The following is a 15,893-nucleotide window of genomic DNA, read 5'->3' as shown; positions in this document are numbered from 1 at the left end:
GATTTTTGTATACTTCAATGAAATTACGGATGAATAGTTTGTACATCTAATATAGGGATGAAAAAATTTGTCGTAAAGAAACTTATTAAAATTGTGGGTAAAAAAAGGATTTTGGGAGTTCCTTTGGGCTTTACGACTCTTCTTCGAAGAAACTGATAGAAGTTTTCTGATTTAAAAAGATAAAAAAGTATGCATTTTCTTCCTTACCTTCAACTGAAACAGTTGGTACTTGGTTTAGGAAATGAAGGAGGCTGAACAAATTCGATCAATTCCATCTTAGACTTTTTGTTCGACTATTTTTTTTCTAAGAGAGAAAAAAAATTGGAAGTGAAAATATGATCAAAATATAAATATATTGAAATTAACTTTCAAAAAAAATCATAATTTTTTAAAAATTCAATTTTTATTATGTCTTCAACTTATTTTTATGATCAGCCATATTATCACGAATTCCTAATCTTATGAAACAACTTCTGTCTGCCATGCTTCTTCTTCCTAATCTATTCAAAAAAATTCGGCTAATAAAACTTTATTATTTTATTTGATATAGCTTTTTATTCATTTTTTTTTTAAATAGAAAATGTTTATATATGATAAATGATAAGTAGGCCAGGAGCAGATACACAGTGTGAAGAGTAAACTTGAAACATTAAAGTAACACAGATTTATTAAACACATTTAATTACACAAGAATAAAGTACAATATAAAACATACGCAGGACTTCACTTCTAGACTGTAAACATGAACGCATAGCAAGTAACCTGCTGCTCGGTTATAATCTCTAAAGGTGTTGGCCACTACTCAAAACTGAATGCCCACGCCATCTAGCGGCGGGGTGACGAGGCTCGAACGTAGGCTGCTTTGAATGTAATACTTGACAATATATATGTACTTTTCTTTTTTAATAGATTTCCTTAAAGGATGTAGCTGATGGAATAGTGAATTTTATTGATGTCCCAGTTGGGTCGGACGTAACAAAAGATGTAGTAATTTATAACAGAAGTTCTGCCAGCACAAAAATCTTCCTTTTTTCTGTGAGAGGCACAGAAGTTAGCAATCCTTTAATTATAGTACCAAGTGGATTGATTACAATAAGTCCGAAGGAAGAATTATCAGTTTTAGTTACATATTCACCAAAAGTTCGTGAACAAGAATATGCAGAAACAGTAAGTTCCTTCTTTCTATAATAATATTCTTAATTTTTTTTTCTGAAATTGCTACCAATTTTTATTTAATGAATAAAATTTAAAAATTAAACTGCTGCGTTGCAAAGATATGGTTATTTTTTTACTCTAGAATAAAGTTTTGGGATCTGGTAGTTAATTAACAATGAGCAAAAATTATGTAAGGGATAAACTATGTAGTTAGCATATTGGATTCCTATGCGGAGATCCTTAGTTCGAATCCAACTGCTGGTCCTTAGATTTTCTTTTTCTAACAGCTTCTTACCAGTTCACTGTCCGGTGATGGACAGTATTGTTTGTAACTAGAGAACATTGCCAGGAGGCTGGTAGTGCATTGAAAAAGCTTATAACCGCCAATAACAAAAATTATAAAAACAAAACAAAATATTTAGCAAAAATTTTATTGTTTAGTCATTTAAAATAGACTAAATAGAATTCTACTCAATAAACGCCTATTTCTTGAAAATATAAAGCCCCTTCAAATAATAATTATAAACTTTTCCAAAAATATTAGATTTTGTTTTTATATTTAAAAATATTTCACTTTTTTCTTTATTAACAGCTAATGAAGATAGATTATTTTTTCCCCAGATTGCTTGTTTTTCTAATTTTGTGTTTTGTTTGTTTTTACAAATCCCTTTCACACACTTACAAATTCATTTATCTTCATCCCTACAACCTGCACTTGAACCTATTACTTATTTTTATTTATTTTTTTTTACATATTTTTAGGTTATGATAGATTGCCAAGGAGTCAAACAAAGACTGTTCGTTATAAGAGCCAGCTCAATTGGACATAAATTTAATTTAGATAAGCCAGTTTTACCGTTTGGTATGACAATAATTGGTTGTTCATGTTCATTAAATGTGACGCTTATAAACAGTGGTGAAATAGGTTCAAGGTAAGTTGGATAAACTAAGGGTTCAACCACTTACAATAATGGTGTAATCCAATTAGTATGAACTAATTTAGGGATTGCTGAATTTTAATGTCTAGTCTGAAATTCTGATGAATTATAAGAAGAATTTATATATCGTCGTTGTCAAACCAATATCTGCAATGTGCACTTTTTGGAGATTTCGACATTTTGATTATTATGTCCAGTTTACTAACCAAATTTTCGTATGAAGAGACTGCTATGTGACTCTAAGCAACATTACGAGCATCTAACCACCAATTTTCAGTCTATCAGAGCTGGTAAAGAAACGGGTGATCTTACTGTGAATGATAGAAGATTTTTATATTGATCTAATAGTGAAATGTGCTTCAAACTTCGCCATCCACATGATTATACTTCCTCAACGAAGGCGTCTTCCTCGAGAGTATCCTGAACCTTCAACATTGACGGCCCATTGGAAATAATTCGATATAAGTTCAAGTTCAATCAGTTAAAGGAACATTTTATGATTGTTTAACGCAGTGATTCTCAACCACTGTGCCGCGGCACACAAAAGTGTGCCGCCAAATTTTAGAAATGCATACAATAAAAATTATAATATATTAATAATTATATTGACGTTGTGAGTCTAGCATTATCATTTATATGACCAAATGTAAACGAAATTATAAAAAAAAAACATCAAGCTCAAATTTCTCATTAAAAGTATTCTTATTATTAACTTGTAATCAATCCTTAATAAACATATACTGTTGTTTTTGTAGTACTGAAACTGAACATAAACTATTTTACACAATGTATTTTGGGATAAGTAAAATACTTTTAAACTTATCTTATTACTGGTGTACCGCCAAATTTTTGAAATTGTTAAAAGTGTGCCGCGACAAAAAAAAGGTTGAGAATATGAGAATCACTGGTTTAAAGTAGAAGTCTGATTAATGCCAGTTTTTTTATTTTATTTTTGTCAATCAACAATAATAAAATGACATGTTTTTTCACTAATACCTGCTATGTGCCAATAATTGACCATTTATAATCTGCTATGTGCACAAATTACTCTAATTGGTAATAATGAGTAAATTATTGTATTTGAATACCTAAAAATCAAATAAAATAACCTATTACACATGTAACAACTTTAATTTAAATCAGTTTTCGAAAATCTTCTTCATTTAAAATTTTACAGGAGAACGTTGTTATTCAATATCTCATAGTTATACTTTTTGCACATAGCAGATGTTGGTTTGACAACGGCAATATACAAAAGTCTATGATAATATTGATAATCTATTATAGAAGAATTACTATCTACTATCCTCTTTAAGTGAAAAATATATTATGGCAGATTAACAACAATCTTAACATCTTATTTTTATCTCTTTTATGTATTAGCTTTATTTTACGTGTGTTTCAGGTACTATTGGGATTTTGATCATCTATCAGATATGTTCAGCATTGTTCCACAAGAAGGTTATTCCTGTCCTGGAAGTAGTGTTGTTTTTGTAGTTACATTTTTGCCAAATAAATTAATAAAAGCACTCAGGAAAGAGGTTTGAGACTTTGATAAGAATATTGTGATTAGTGTCAATTAGATTATAGGGTTGGTCCTATTCAAAACACTGCCGATAGAAGAGTCTTTACTATACCACTGTCCAGATTTAATTTCGAAAATTTTAGGATTGAAAAATTAATCCATTTTAAGCATTATAAATAAGTAAACTATTAAGAAACTACAAATATGAGTTACTTTAACACAAAAACTTTTTATTTTAGGTATTTTGTATTATTGAAAATCATGATAAATTGCCTTTGTATTTGTCTGGAACTTGTGTAGAACTTCCACCATCTAGAGATTATGTCTATTTTGATATACCAGTTCGAGAGAAACAAACAAAATATATACCACTGATGAATAAGTAGGGATTAATTTGATTAAAAGTCTGTTGTTTTTTTTTTGGCTTCGCAGTAGAATATAAAATAAACACATTTTATAACCCATTACAGATCTTACACACCAATCACAATAAAACCAGTTTTGTCTGGTGAATGGTTTTATGGAAGTGATAGAATTGATTTACCACCAAAAGCCACAGTCGATTACAAAATCACTTACGGTCCTTTGGTTATGACAACTGATGAGCAAGGACATATTGCAAGTTTCCTAGTTTTAGTCTTTGACTGATATTACTAACTTCTATTTATTCCTTAATAATAAGATATAATCTTTACTTATTAAGGGAAACGCTTTCTTCCCGTTTCCGGATGGTTCTTCACTAATATTCGGCCTTCAAGGTACTGCTAAAGATCCGCTAGTTGAAGCTGAACTGATGTGGACCGTCAAAGCTAGAAGTGATTTTAATGCCCTTATTAGTGTTCAAAACTGGTTAAAAGATACTCAAAGGTATAATAAAAATATTTTATTGAAACATTTCATGCTCTTAAATGAACCAACTTCTTGACTTACTCTTTCTGAGTATGAAAATTATTGTAAGATTAAGAATTGATATGCCATAATAAGCTTTTGGACTTAAAATTATTTATTTAAGGAATTAAAAAAAACACAAATTTTAAGTCAGTAGATTGTTGATATAATAAGAAAAAGTCGTGTTCATCCAAGAACTGTTTTTTTGCTATAACAGTTCTCATTTCCCGATAAATAAAGAAACCTTAAGAAATTGATCTTGATTGGTTATTTTAATTCGTTTTGTACCAATAAGTGTCATTGTCTCTGCTTTCTTATGCAGAGTACACTCTACCAAACTTGGTATATTTATTAGTACACTTAAAATTCTAGTCTAAATAGGTTAAATTTTGACATTCATATCAATTTCAATTTAGATCTAGATATTAAAAAGATGGCTTGATTCGCAATGTGGATAGTATCACTGATTTTATGCTGTTTACATGTTTATTTTTATCTGTCATGCTGAAGAAGTTTCTTCATCAGTAAAGAGCGTAGCATTTTCGTCTGACACATAATACATTTGCTGACAGTTATTACAAAGTACATGGCGTGCTGCATAGTTACTTTATTTATATTTTCCTTAATTTGTTTTGATTTGAAATAAGAGTTTTTTTTTTGTTATTGTGGTTCAAGTCAATTTCTTGATTTAATTATTTCATTTTTAGATTTATTTCCTACGATTTTAAATTCCTTATTATTTTTATTTTTTGTTAATTTTTAAATTCTTATAGTCACCAAAACGTTTCGAAGACTGGCAAGAAATTTTGAATAAATTTTTGATCAAGAACATTATAACATAACCTACTCTTTAAGATTTATTCTTAACCTGCATCGATTATCAGTGTTGTAGTAATAAACTTAAATGATAGTAGGGAAATAAATAATATCTGAATGGAATGAATTTATTTTCAGATTTTCAATTCAGGTCATGCCATATGGAGAAAAGGCTGAAATATTGTTTCGCACAATAGGAAATAGTTTTCTAGATGTACCCGGAGGGGGCGAAAGAGAATATGCTCTCACATTTACTGCTGCGCAAAAAGGGAAGGTAAAATTTAAGGTAAATAAACCTTTTACAAAGAATTTATGTATTTATTTATTTATTTACAAGACGGGCAATCACCCAGTTACAAAGAAAAATAATTTAAAATAACATTTAATAATAACTCAATATATAATAATTATAGAATATACATATATCATACATTTATACATATGTATATATCTTGGAATAGAAATAATATATACACATAATTTACTTAATAGATAAAAAATACTTCAAAATATGTACTATAAAATATAATTTTTTTTTTTTTTTTTTTTTATTATCCTTTTAATGAAATTTACACCTGTACCTACAGGTACAATAGGTAAATGCGATGAAAGTATGTCAATAGCGTGGCATACGTGAATGACGGTCATCCATTGATGGCCGCCGTTAGTCACCCAGTTGGTCACGGGGCCAACGGCGCCTCAGCCGTCTTCGAGGATTGGAGGGTAGCGTAGTTGTAGACAGGTTTGCAGCTAAAGGGTTGGGATGCAGTGAGAGTTTTTGGTGAAAATTTTTGTATCGAATTTTGGCAAGTTCGGAGATAAGTGGAATTTGGAGATCTGTATGTATAGTGTGGTTGCTTACATAGAATGGAGCGTCTAGTATGCGGCGGAGAATTTTGGATTGCAGTGTTTGTAGTCTATTGAGGTTGGATTTTTTAGCTGTACCGTAAAGTTCGAGTCCGTAAGTCCATATTGGTGTGAGAAGGGCTGTATAGAGTCGTCGTTTGTTCTGTAGTGAGAGTTTTGAGCGTTTGTCGAGTAGCCTGGCTAGAAGTTTGTATCGTTTGTTTAGTTCGGTACGTTTAAGTCTCGTATGGGGGTTCCAGGTAAGTCTCTTGTCTAGGTACATTCCAAGGTACCGCACATGGTCGGCTGGTGGGATAGGTGTGTGATGTAAGAAGACAGGTGGCGGAGTTTGACGTTTGAGTGTGAAGACTATGTATTTAGATTTAGTTGGGTTAATTTTTATACGCCAGTTTTCTAACCAAGGTTCTATTGAGTGAAGGTGGGACTGTAGTGAGCGTACTGCGAGGATAGGGTCAGAGTGTGTGGAGAGAATGGCAGTGTCGTCAGCGAAGGTGTAAATAGAGGTATTAAGGTTAGAAGGTAAGTCGGCAGTGTAGATTGTGTAAAGAAGAGGAGCTAAGACACTTCCCTGTGGCACACCAGCAAGGACGGGATAGATGGAAGAGTGAGTAGTGCCTTGAAGAACTTGAAAGAATCTGTCAGAGAGGTAAGAGCTGAGTATGAGGTAATAAGTGCTAGGAAGGATGTGTTTTAGTTTCCACAGTAGACCTTCGTGCCAGACTCGGTCAAAGGCTTGCGAAACATCGAGGAATACTCCAGCGCAGTACTGTTTTCGCTCGAGTGAAGAAGCGATGGTGTCTACAACACGATGGGCCTGCTGGATCGTCGAGTGGCAGCTTCTGAAACCAAACTGATGGTCCGGTATAATTTCGAGAGATTCTGTAATTTCGTAGAGGCGTGGTAACAGAAGTCTCTCGAATATTTTGCCCAAGAGAGGCAGTAGGCTTATCGGTCGATAGGAAGAAGGTAGTTGAGTCGGTTTGTTGGGCTTGGGTATCATTCGAACTGTAGAAAATTTCCAGAGTATAGGGTAGTAAGTAGTTCTGAGAATAGAGTTGTAAATGGTAGTGAGGAAGACTATTGCTTTTTTGGGTAGTTGGAGTAGGATGTTGGCAGTAATTAGATCGTAACCAGGGCTCTTTTTTTTATTGAGATTAATAATGACTTGCTTGACTTGGGAGGGTGTGAACGGTTTTGGAGGCATAGAAAGAGGTAAAGGTATGTCTAAGTCCCTAATAACGTCTTGAGTATGTTGTGAGTTGAGAACGTCAGGATGCGGAATGAAGACAGTTGAAAGGTGCGTTGCAAATAGTTCAGCTTTTTCCGAGTCACATTTAGCCCAGGAACCGTCAGTAGTACGAAGAGAAGAGGAGGTAGGTTGAAATTTTAGAATACGTCTAGTGGCAGCCCAAAGGGAGTTGTCTTCAGTAGTCAGAGATTTGGTATATTCGGTGTATTGTTTGTTGTAGTATTTACGGAGTTCTTTTTTAAGTTGGTTTGTCAGGTGATTAAGTTGTTGTTTATGAGATGGGTATTTTGTACGTTGCCAGAGAGATCTCGTTCGTCGTTTGTTAGTTATGAGTGTGCGCAAATAGAGGGGTAAGTTATAAGGTATGCGAGCAGGTTGTTTAGCGGTGCAGTTAGTCGTCGCTTGCCAGATACTCTGCTGGATGGCGGCAGTGAAGTGATCAACGGTATTGTCTAATTCTTGGGGTGTTTTGAGAGGTATTTTGAGGTCAATTTTCTTCTCAAGTAAGTCTCTGAAGAAGTCCCAGTCTAAAGGTCCGTTTATTAGCGTTGGTTTTGGTGGTCTAAGTTTGTGGTGGATGTCTATTGTGAGGATGACTGGACTATGATCAGAGGAGAGTTCATTTAAGGTGAATGAGTGAGTATGAAATGATGAGATGTTAGAGCAGATGAAAAAGTCAAGCAAGTCAGGGAGTTTATTGGGAGCAGTCGGCCAGTAAGTTGGTTGAGAAGGTGATATGTATGAGAAGCTAGTTAGAGAGAGTGCATTGTAGAGTAGGCGTCCTCTTGGGTTTGCCACCCGACTACCCCAGCGAGGATGCTTCGCATTGTAGTCCCCACCGCTTATGAACCTGGGACCCAGAGACTGGAAGAAGGATAGAAATTGGTTTTGAAGGATTGTGTGATTAGGTGGACAGTACACTGAAGCAATGTTGTAGTGGAAGGGTTCACTTTGGAGAGAGATCACAGTAGGTTGTATGTAGTTTGAGGCATTGTATGGAATGGGAAAGTGAGATAATGAATTTTTTATGAGAATAGCAGAACCGCCATGTGCAGTACCATCAGGATGGTCAGTTCTGTAGGTTTGGTAGCCATTGATGTAGAAGCGTGTTTTCTCAGTGAAGTGGGTCTCTGTTATAAGGGCAATGTCTATCCGTCTGTCGTGTAGGAGGATGTCCAGCTCTTGTCTGTGGTTAGTTAGTCCGTTTGCATTCCATAATAATATAGTAAGAGAGAACTGAGTTAGAGGCATTAAGGAGCGAGACGGGGAAGTAAGGTGTTGACAACGGTGGTGAGAAGAGTGACGAGAGGAGTAAGGAGCGATTTGAAGTCAGAAAGGAAAGAATTTAGCAAAGTGGTAATGTCGGAAGGAGAGGCTGACTGCTGAGGCGGCGGCGGACCCGCGACCACTCGGGCATAAGATGAACAATCGTTGACGTTGGCTGAAATGTTGTTCCGTGGGAGGTTCCCTGATGAGGCCGAAGCAGCAGGTTGCTGAACAGACGCAGCTACTCTGTTGAGGGCTGAGGGATGGTCGTAAACTGGCGGTCTTCTTCTTGAGCGTTGAAGTTCCCGGTGGACTATGCATCCTTTATAGTTCGCAGGATGTTCTCCATCACAAAGAGCGCATTTAGGACGTTCTATGGTGAGCTTGCCACATTCTTGAGTGAAGTGCTCGCCAGCGCACTTGACGCACCTTGGTCGATGCTGGCAATAACTTTTGGTGTGACCATATTCTTGGCAACGTTTACATTGCACAATAAGCCGCTGTTTGTGAGGTTCCTCAACTGTTATTCTCGTGTAGCAAAGTAATTCTAGGTCAAAAATATCCTTGTTATTATTATTTGGCTCGAGGTCAACGAAAAAAAGTGGTAATGTTTGCTTTGTAACAGGATGAATAACTGGAGTGATACTGCGGGCAATATGCCCATGTTCCGCTAGTTCCTCTTTTATTAAATCGGGAGGTGTGCTTTGATGCAGATACCTTATTACTACCCGATATGCTTTCTCCTGTTCAAGTTGGTAGGTATGAAATTCTGCTTTTTTCTCCCTGAGGTAGTGGATTATTTGTCTGTAGCCGTCAACTGTTTTCGCCTGTATAATTAAATCAGTTGCTCGGGCTTTGCATGTAAAACAGTTTGGACCAATTAACTGTGTCAGTGCTTTACAAAGATCAGCGTACTTGGTTACGTTTTTTAAATATATTGGCGGTGGTTTCGGTATTTTCTGAGACTGAGTAGGCACAGATGCAGGCATTTCATCTGGAGTAGCTAGGGGAGTGAACGGGTTGTAGGTGAGTATTCCTGGAGCTACTATTGTGTCTGGCATGGAATTTGCAGTTGCACTGCTAGGCTCTGGATTCAGCTCGGGGAACAGAGTGGGTTTGCTTGCTAGGCTTGTTTTCGTAGTTGCTGCAGGCGGAGCATTTTTCTTTTTGTCTTTGGGGGGAGAGCTGTGAGGTGAGATTGTTCTTTTTTTAGTTGTTTTTGAACTTACAGAGGAAGTAGATAAGCTGGCGGGAGATGATTTGGAGTTAGATGTGTTGCTGAGACTCATCTTTAGAGTTGAGAATGGAGAATTGGAAGATAAATAAAGAGGGGTGAGAAATTGTCTTAGCACTTGGTTTTACACTCGGAAAGTCAAATACTTACAGAACTGAAGGTTAGAGGTCACTATGAATGTTTTGCACAAAAAAACTAAGAAAAAAAAAAAAAAAAAAAAATTATATTTACATTGTTCTTGCACACCGTTAAACTGGTTAAAAGTACTTTACAATCATCTATTAACACAACTTAAACTCTTTTAAACTGATTATTTAAGAGAGCAAAATAAAATAATTTTACTATCCAAAACGATCATATCAAGAATTCAGTAAATATAATTTAAAATAGAAACTTTACTCAATTAAAAAATCTTAACAATATCACAAATAACCGGTAAGTTTTCCGTAGTACCAATCACCGCAAAATCAGTTATTTAACAAATGTTTCAACTCGATCATGTTGGTGTTGAATATATCTAAATCAGCGGGTAGATGATTAACTTGATCCGCAACTCTTGGAAAATAACTGAATTTACGATAATTAGTACCATGGCACACTTTAGAAAACACTTGTTTTTGTCTAGTACTGTTTGTTGGCACGTGAAAATTTAACAATGATAACAGTTCAGGGCAGTTAATATTATTATTTAGAATTTTGAAAATAAAATTTAAGTCTGTGGCTTGTCTACGAAACTGTAAAGTACTCAAACCAGTAAATTCCATTATGTTATCGTACGGTACCTCCGTAGGCTTTTGTCTCACGATACCAGAGCAATCTTAGGAATCTTCTTTGAAGTGATTCAAGTTTGTTGACGTAAGTTTTCTGATAAAGAGACCAATTCGCGACGAGGGGGGAATTTTCAAATGTATTGTTTGTAAAGTAGCATAAGAATGTATTGTTTTTTTCAGATCGTGTTTACCAACGATAATACGGGAGAATACCTTTTCTTCGTTATAACAGTAGTAGTATTACCACCTGATGACATTGTAGATGTGTTATCTATAGTGACAGAAGTGAGACAGCCAATTAAAACAAAAATTGATTTCGAAAATATTTATGATAAACCTGTAACGATAACGTATGAGTCTAAAACAAAATCACTAAGAGCATTAAATCCAGTTCTACATCTTGAACCGGGAACTAAGGTAAGCTTTGAAAATGTAGATACACCTTATAAATTAAAAAAAAAAGATAAAGATATCTTTTCTCAGTCATTTCACCAAAATTTTTTCAGAAAGTATTTACAACTTATATTACTGAAGAATATCACTTTTTTACTACAGCAAATACTTTTATAACAGCAACTATATTAAAGTTAATATTGTAATCGAATAAACAGTGGATCATCTGTTATCTTTTTTTAAATAGGTGGTCCTATAACTCAATTCAAAAGAGCTTCTATTTAATGAGAATAAGACTATACGTTGTTTACGCTGTTTCACTTATCCCTGCAGCAACAACGCATTCAATTACTGTTTATAAAAATCCTTTACTTTTATTTAAATCAAGCTTTATTAAAATTGAATTTAAATACATTTATGTATTTATTATGTTTTAGGGATTTATTGATGTAGAATTTTTCCCAATTATAGAATATTACAAACCAAAAGAAGTTATAAAATTTTCAAGCAGTCAATTGGGAAATTTTTTTTATGAATGTATGCTCCTTGTTAACTCTCCAAAACTTGAAGAACCAATTCATTTAACTGAATATCTTGGTTTTAGTGACATATTTAAGGTACCAATAAATTTGGCAAGATTTTCAAAAGGAGTGGTAACAGTAAGTCATAAAACTATATTATAAATTATATTTTTGTGTAATGTGTTATTTATTGATTTGTATACATCGGATACACAGGAAAGTAAAAAAATGCATTTCCCCGCTCTCCTCTTTAGGGTGCATAGGCTGTTTGAAAGGAATTTTACTGTAATAGTATTATTTTATTTATTATTATTATTTTTTTAAATACTGACTGGTTCCGAATGTTCAAAAATCTTCGTATTTTAGACTAAGTTTAGGAGAGAATGATATTAAGGTTTAATAATAATAATAAGCCTTTATTTACAATTTTACAGAAAAAGAAAACACAAATAAATATCCACTGCATATATTCATATCCACTGCATAGTCTAACAAGACAAAAATTAAAAATAAATAAATAAAACCATTAATTAATTTCACTAAATCATACAATTTAAAAAAAAAAAATCATTGTTTATTGATGCATTCTAGTGTAAAACATTTACATATATTAAGGTTTAAGTAACATTAAAACTGTCCGATAAGACATTTGTACAAGGACTGATCGTGAAAAACTGCACGAAAAGCGTAATGTTAAAAAATACCCAACTTTGGCTACTGTTTTTCTCTTTTTCCATTTTAGTTATCCTCCATTTTTAAGTGTGTTTTTTTTTTTGCAAATTCGCAGATTAAATAGATTTCAAGTAAAACATTGGCCAAAAATGCATTTTTAGTCATTGTTCTTGTTTTTGTTATCATTTTTGTAATCAATTTATTACCTAAAAGCGTAAACCAATTTTCATGAATAAGTTGTCATTTGATTTGAAAAATTCAATGTAGATATGTCTTTTCGGAATCGCAACTTATACTTTACTTTTTAATCTTTAAGTTTTTGTTTAAGAGATTTAATATCTAGCACTTGAAGATTACATTTTACTGCCTTCTTGAGATAGTTATTTCATACATAATTTACTTAAAGCCAAACCAAATTGACTGAATATTTAAAAAAAAACTTGCTGGGGATTCAGTAAATGAATGTATATGTATTTATCATTTTGATAAAATTTTTCCATGGTTAAGGCAAGAGATTCTCTTCCAGCAGTTGATAATTTTTTTGGCAATAATTTCAGTAAATGTTATTTAATACTTTCTGCTCTAATTTTTTAATTTATTTCCATTTTTAAGGTAAAAACCCCTGATTTGAAATTAGAAAATATTCATTTTGAAACTGATGTCTATGGACATTTTAAATTAAATCTTTTTTATGAACCCACATTTTTGGGTGATAAATCTGTTATTATGGAACTTATATCCGAAGAATCTGGAAAATATAAGTAAGAAAAAGCCAACAATTAATTGTAATACTAAAATAAAATTAAAAAAAAAAAAATGAAATGATTATTTAGAAGAATTGGGATTCAAGTGCAGCCAATTCTGCTCTAAGTTTTCTCTTTGTAGAAACCTCTTTGTCTTAAACAATGGCAGTACACTGAAAAGGATCTGAGAGCAAATTTTGGTGCGTCATAATAAAAATTAGTTTTATGGTGGTACGCTGAAACTTTAGCTAACCTTTATAGTGTATAATTATCTTTATTATTAACTTCTTTTTTTTTAGATATCCAGTGATGTTGAAATCATTAATACCAAAACCCAGGGGACCATTCATATTTCGGCCAGGTCAAGTACAAACAATTAATTTCAAAAATGTTTTTTTAAAGAAGTATAAATTTATATGTATTTGTCGCGAACCAGTATTCTTAACAAAAGTTAGCGGTTTTGAACTTGCTCCAAAGCAAGTAAGTAGCTAATTCTTTACTCATATTTTAAATGTGTGCACCTTATTTTACTTGATTTATAATATAAGACGTTTTAATTTACGATTATGGAATTAGTCTAGCGAACGTTTTAAAAGAGAATTCCTTGAAAGTCTAGATTCACTCAGCGCGTCCATAGATACAGTCAACATCCAGACCTTGATTTTGATGCTCTCAGATTTTCTGATCATGCACCTAGTTAGGGAAAACGGATTATGCAATCTGTGGAGATGGGATTGATTTCAAGAATTTGTAACATTTTTTTTTTCTGCTTCTGAAAACTGCGCCAATAATTTCTTAAAATATACAGGATTTATTAAAACAAATCTGATGGGAGCAGCTGATGAAGGTCATCCAAACTCAAATCATTTCATCGGATATCTAATGTTCATTAATCGGTAAAATTGATTTTAAGAGGTATGCAGAAGATTTATATGCAGAAATCCTAAATTTTCAAAAAAAAATTATCAGATATAAGCAGAAAATTTATAAAATCGTGTTTGTGAAAGTATGTGAATAAGCCTTAACAACCCTTTGAACCCAATAACAGATAATCCTTATATTGGAATCCAATACAACTAGGTGTCTTACAAATAAACTTCCCTGAACTGTTAGGCAAATTAACCTTCGATTATAAAAATAGTACTTGTTTGAAATATTTCCTAACATTTTCACAAATATGTATTTCAGAGAGATCAGAAGTAAATTTTTAAAGTGCAATTTGTATCATTTGACTTCCTTATTTTGAGACAATCTACTTTAAAAATTGACTACTGGTCCATCTAAAAAGAGTTTTCAATGAAATAAACACTTGATAACTAACACTGTTGAATGCTCGTGAAGAGAGAAAGAATGAGGCTGTTTGGAGAATAACTTATGCTTCGAAATGGTATCAATTTTTAGAAAATTTATCTGTCTTTCTAACCGTGTCATCAGAATCGAATTCGGACTAAAACTTTCTGAGTAATAATATTTTTATTGGAAAAAAGTAATGATTTTAGAAAAATAAATAAAGTGACGTCACTCAAGAACAGTGGAAAATATGAAGTTGGCCAATACCTCATTGAACTCCACTTTAGATGCACTCCAAACAGTAGACCTATGGACATTACTTACTGGTTCACCCTGTATTTTCCAAGATCTAATAAAAAGTGGGATTTTGCGATTGGTCCGAATCATCCTCTTCTCTTTTTTACGCCTATTAGCTGGGAAGTTTGATTTCATGTTTCGGCTTCTCCCGATTTGTGGCATTCTTAAATCCCCAAACTTTTATTTTTAACCATTTCTCAGGAAAATAGTTTTTTTTTAAGGCTACTTTCTTTTAAAAAGAGTTCCTCCAAAGTCATTAACCATTAATGAGATAAAGCAAGACAAAATAAGTTCATAAAGTTTGAAATCATTATTCTCTACACAAAATTGTTTTCATCAACCTTGAGGTTGTCCTCATTAATCTTATAATTAGTCAAAACTGATCTAACTATGACTGTTAAAAACATAGAAAGTTGTCAATTTATTCGGATTCAACAATCTTTTCTCCATCATTATATTTTTAGACTAGGCTAGAATAACTGATAATAGATTAATTAAAGATGGGCTAGTTGAGTAGATTCCCGACTTTGTCCGAAACCTTAAGCGGTTCGATCCATAAAAGGATCCGCCTACGCTCATCAAGCTTGATATGATAACTTATTAATGTTTTCAAAAAACAAAAAAAAATGCTAGAGAAATAAAATTGAATGGAGAATTAAGTTAAATTTTCTGTAATTTTAATTGTCGATAAAGTGATGAGTGAAAGAGGGCGCCCCCCTGACTTAGGAAAATCTCAAACCAAAAAATAAAATCTCAACTTTTTGTTTCTAGTATTAATTTTTGCTCATTTAAAGTTTAGTTTAAAGCGAATTCGTAACTTAGAATTCAGTAATGATGGAATAAGTAAATGTTGTGTGTATATTTGACTGCTATTCACCTTCTTCTTTTTTGTACGATACTATTTAATTTTTTTTTTGTCCCTATTTTCAGGTTAAAAACATACAAATAAAAATGGTTTCTAAAAAAAATTTAGCAGAATTTAAATTTCTTCAGTGTCCTGTCACAGCAAATTTTCGAATTATTTGTACAGATCCTCAGTTTGTTAATGTCCACTGGGATTTTTATCTAAAAGGAATTTTAGACGCTTCACAAGTTGTAGATGATTATCGCAATTCCGTGAAACTAAAAATGTAAAATAAAATAATCCTTATATTTGTTGTTTTGTTTACTATTTATTTATTTATTTTAAAGTTTACAATTAATATTTTAATCCTTTTATTTCAAATAAATAAATGTAGTGTGATTGTAATAATAAAATATTTGATTAAA

General features: G+C 32.8%; 1 protein-coding gene across 2 annotated transcripts in view; it reads left to right on the top strand.

Annotated features, from left to right (window-relative positions):
• The window catches only part of LOC141447221 (hydrocephalus-inducing protein-like), a 130,529-nt gene extending 114,636 nt beyond the window's left edge, over positions 1-15,893 (top strand). For both annotated transcript variants that reach the window (XM_074114529.1, XM_074114530.1), the window contains 12 exons: positions 910-1,167; positions 1,918-2,087; positions 3,499-3,634; positions 3,858-4,000; positions 4,089-4,236; positions 4,322-4,485; positions 5,461-5,608; positions 10,889-11,125; positions 11,539-11,760; positions 12,907-13,055; positions 13,337-13,517; positions 15,555-15,893. In XM_074114529.1, coding sequence (XP_073970630.1) covers positions 910-1,167; positions 1,918-2,087; positions 3,499-3,634; positions 3,858-4,000; positions 4,089-4,236; positions 4,322-4,485; positions 5,461-5,608; positions 10,889-11,125; positions 11,539-11,760; positions 12,907-13,055; positions 13,337-13,517; positions 15,555-15,758 — 2,160 coding nt within the window. In that variant the 3' untranslated portion in view covers positions 15,759-15,893. The remainder of the gene's footprint in view (positions 1-909; positions 1,168-1,917; positions 2,088-3,498; positions 3,635-3,857; positions 4,001-4,088; positions 4,237-4,321; positions 4,486-5,460; positions 5,609-10,888; positions 11,126-11,538; positions 11,761-12,906; positions 13,056-13,336; positions 13,518-15,554) is intronic.

This window comes from Rhodnius prolixus, unplaced genomic scaffold (assembly GCF_049639745.1).
Source record: "Rhodnius prolixus isolate KJV_2025 unplaced genomic scaffold, Rpr scaffold_7, whole genome shotgun sequence".
Classification (NCBI taxonomy): domain Eukaryota; kingdom Metazoa; phylum Arthropoda; class Insecta; order Hemiptera; family Reduviidae; genus Rhodnius; species Rhodnius prolixus.
This window is presented reverse-complemented; position numbering and strand designations above follow the sequence as displayed.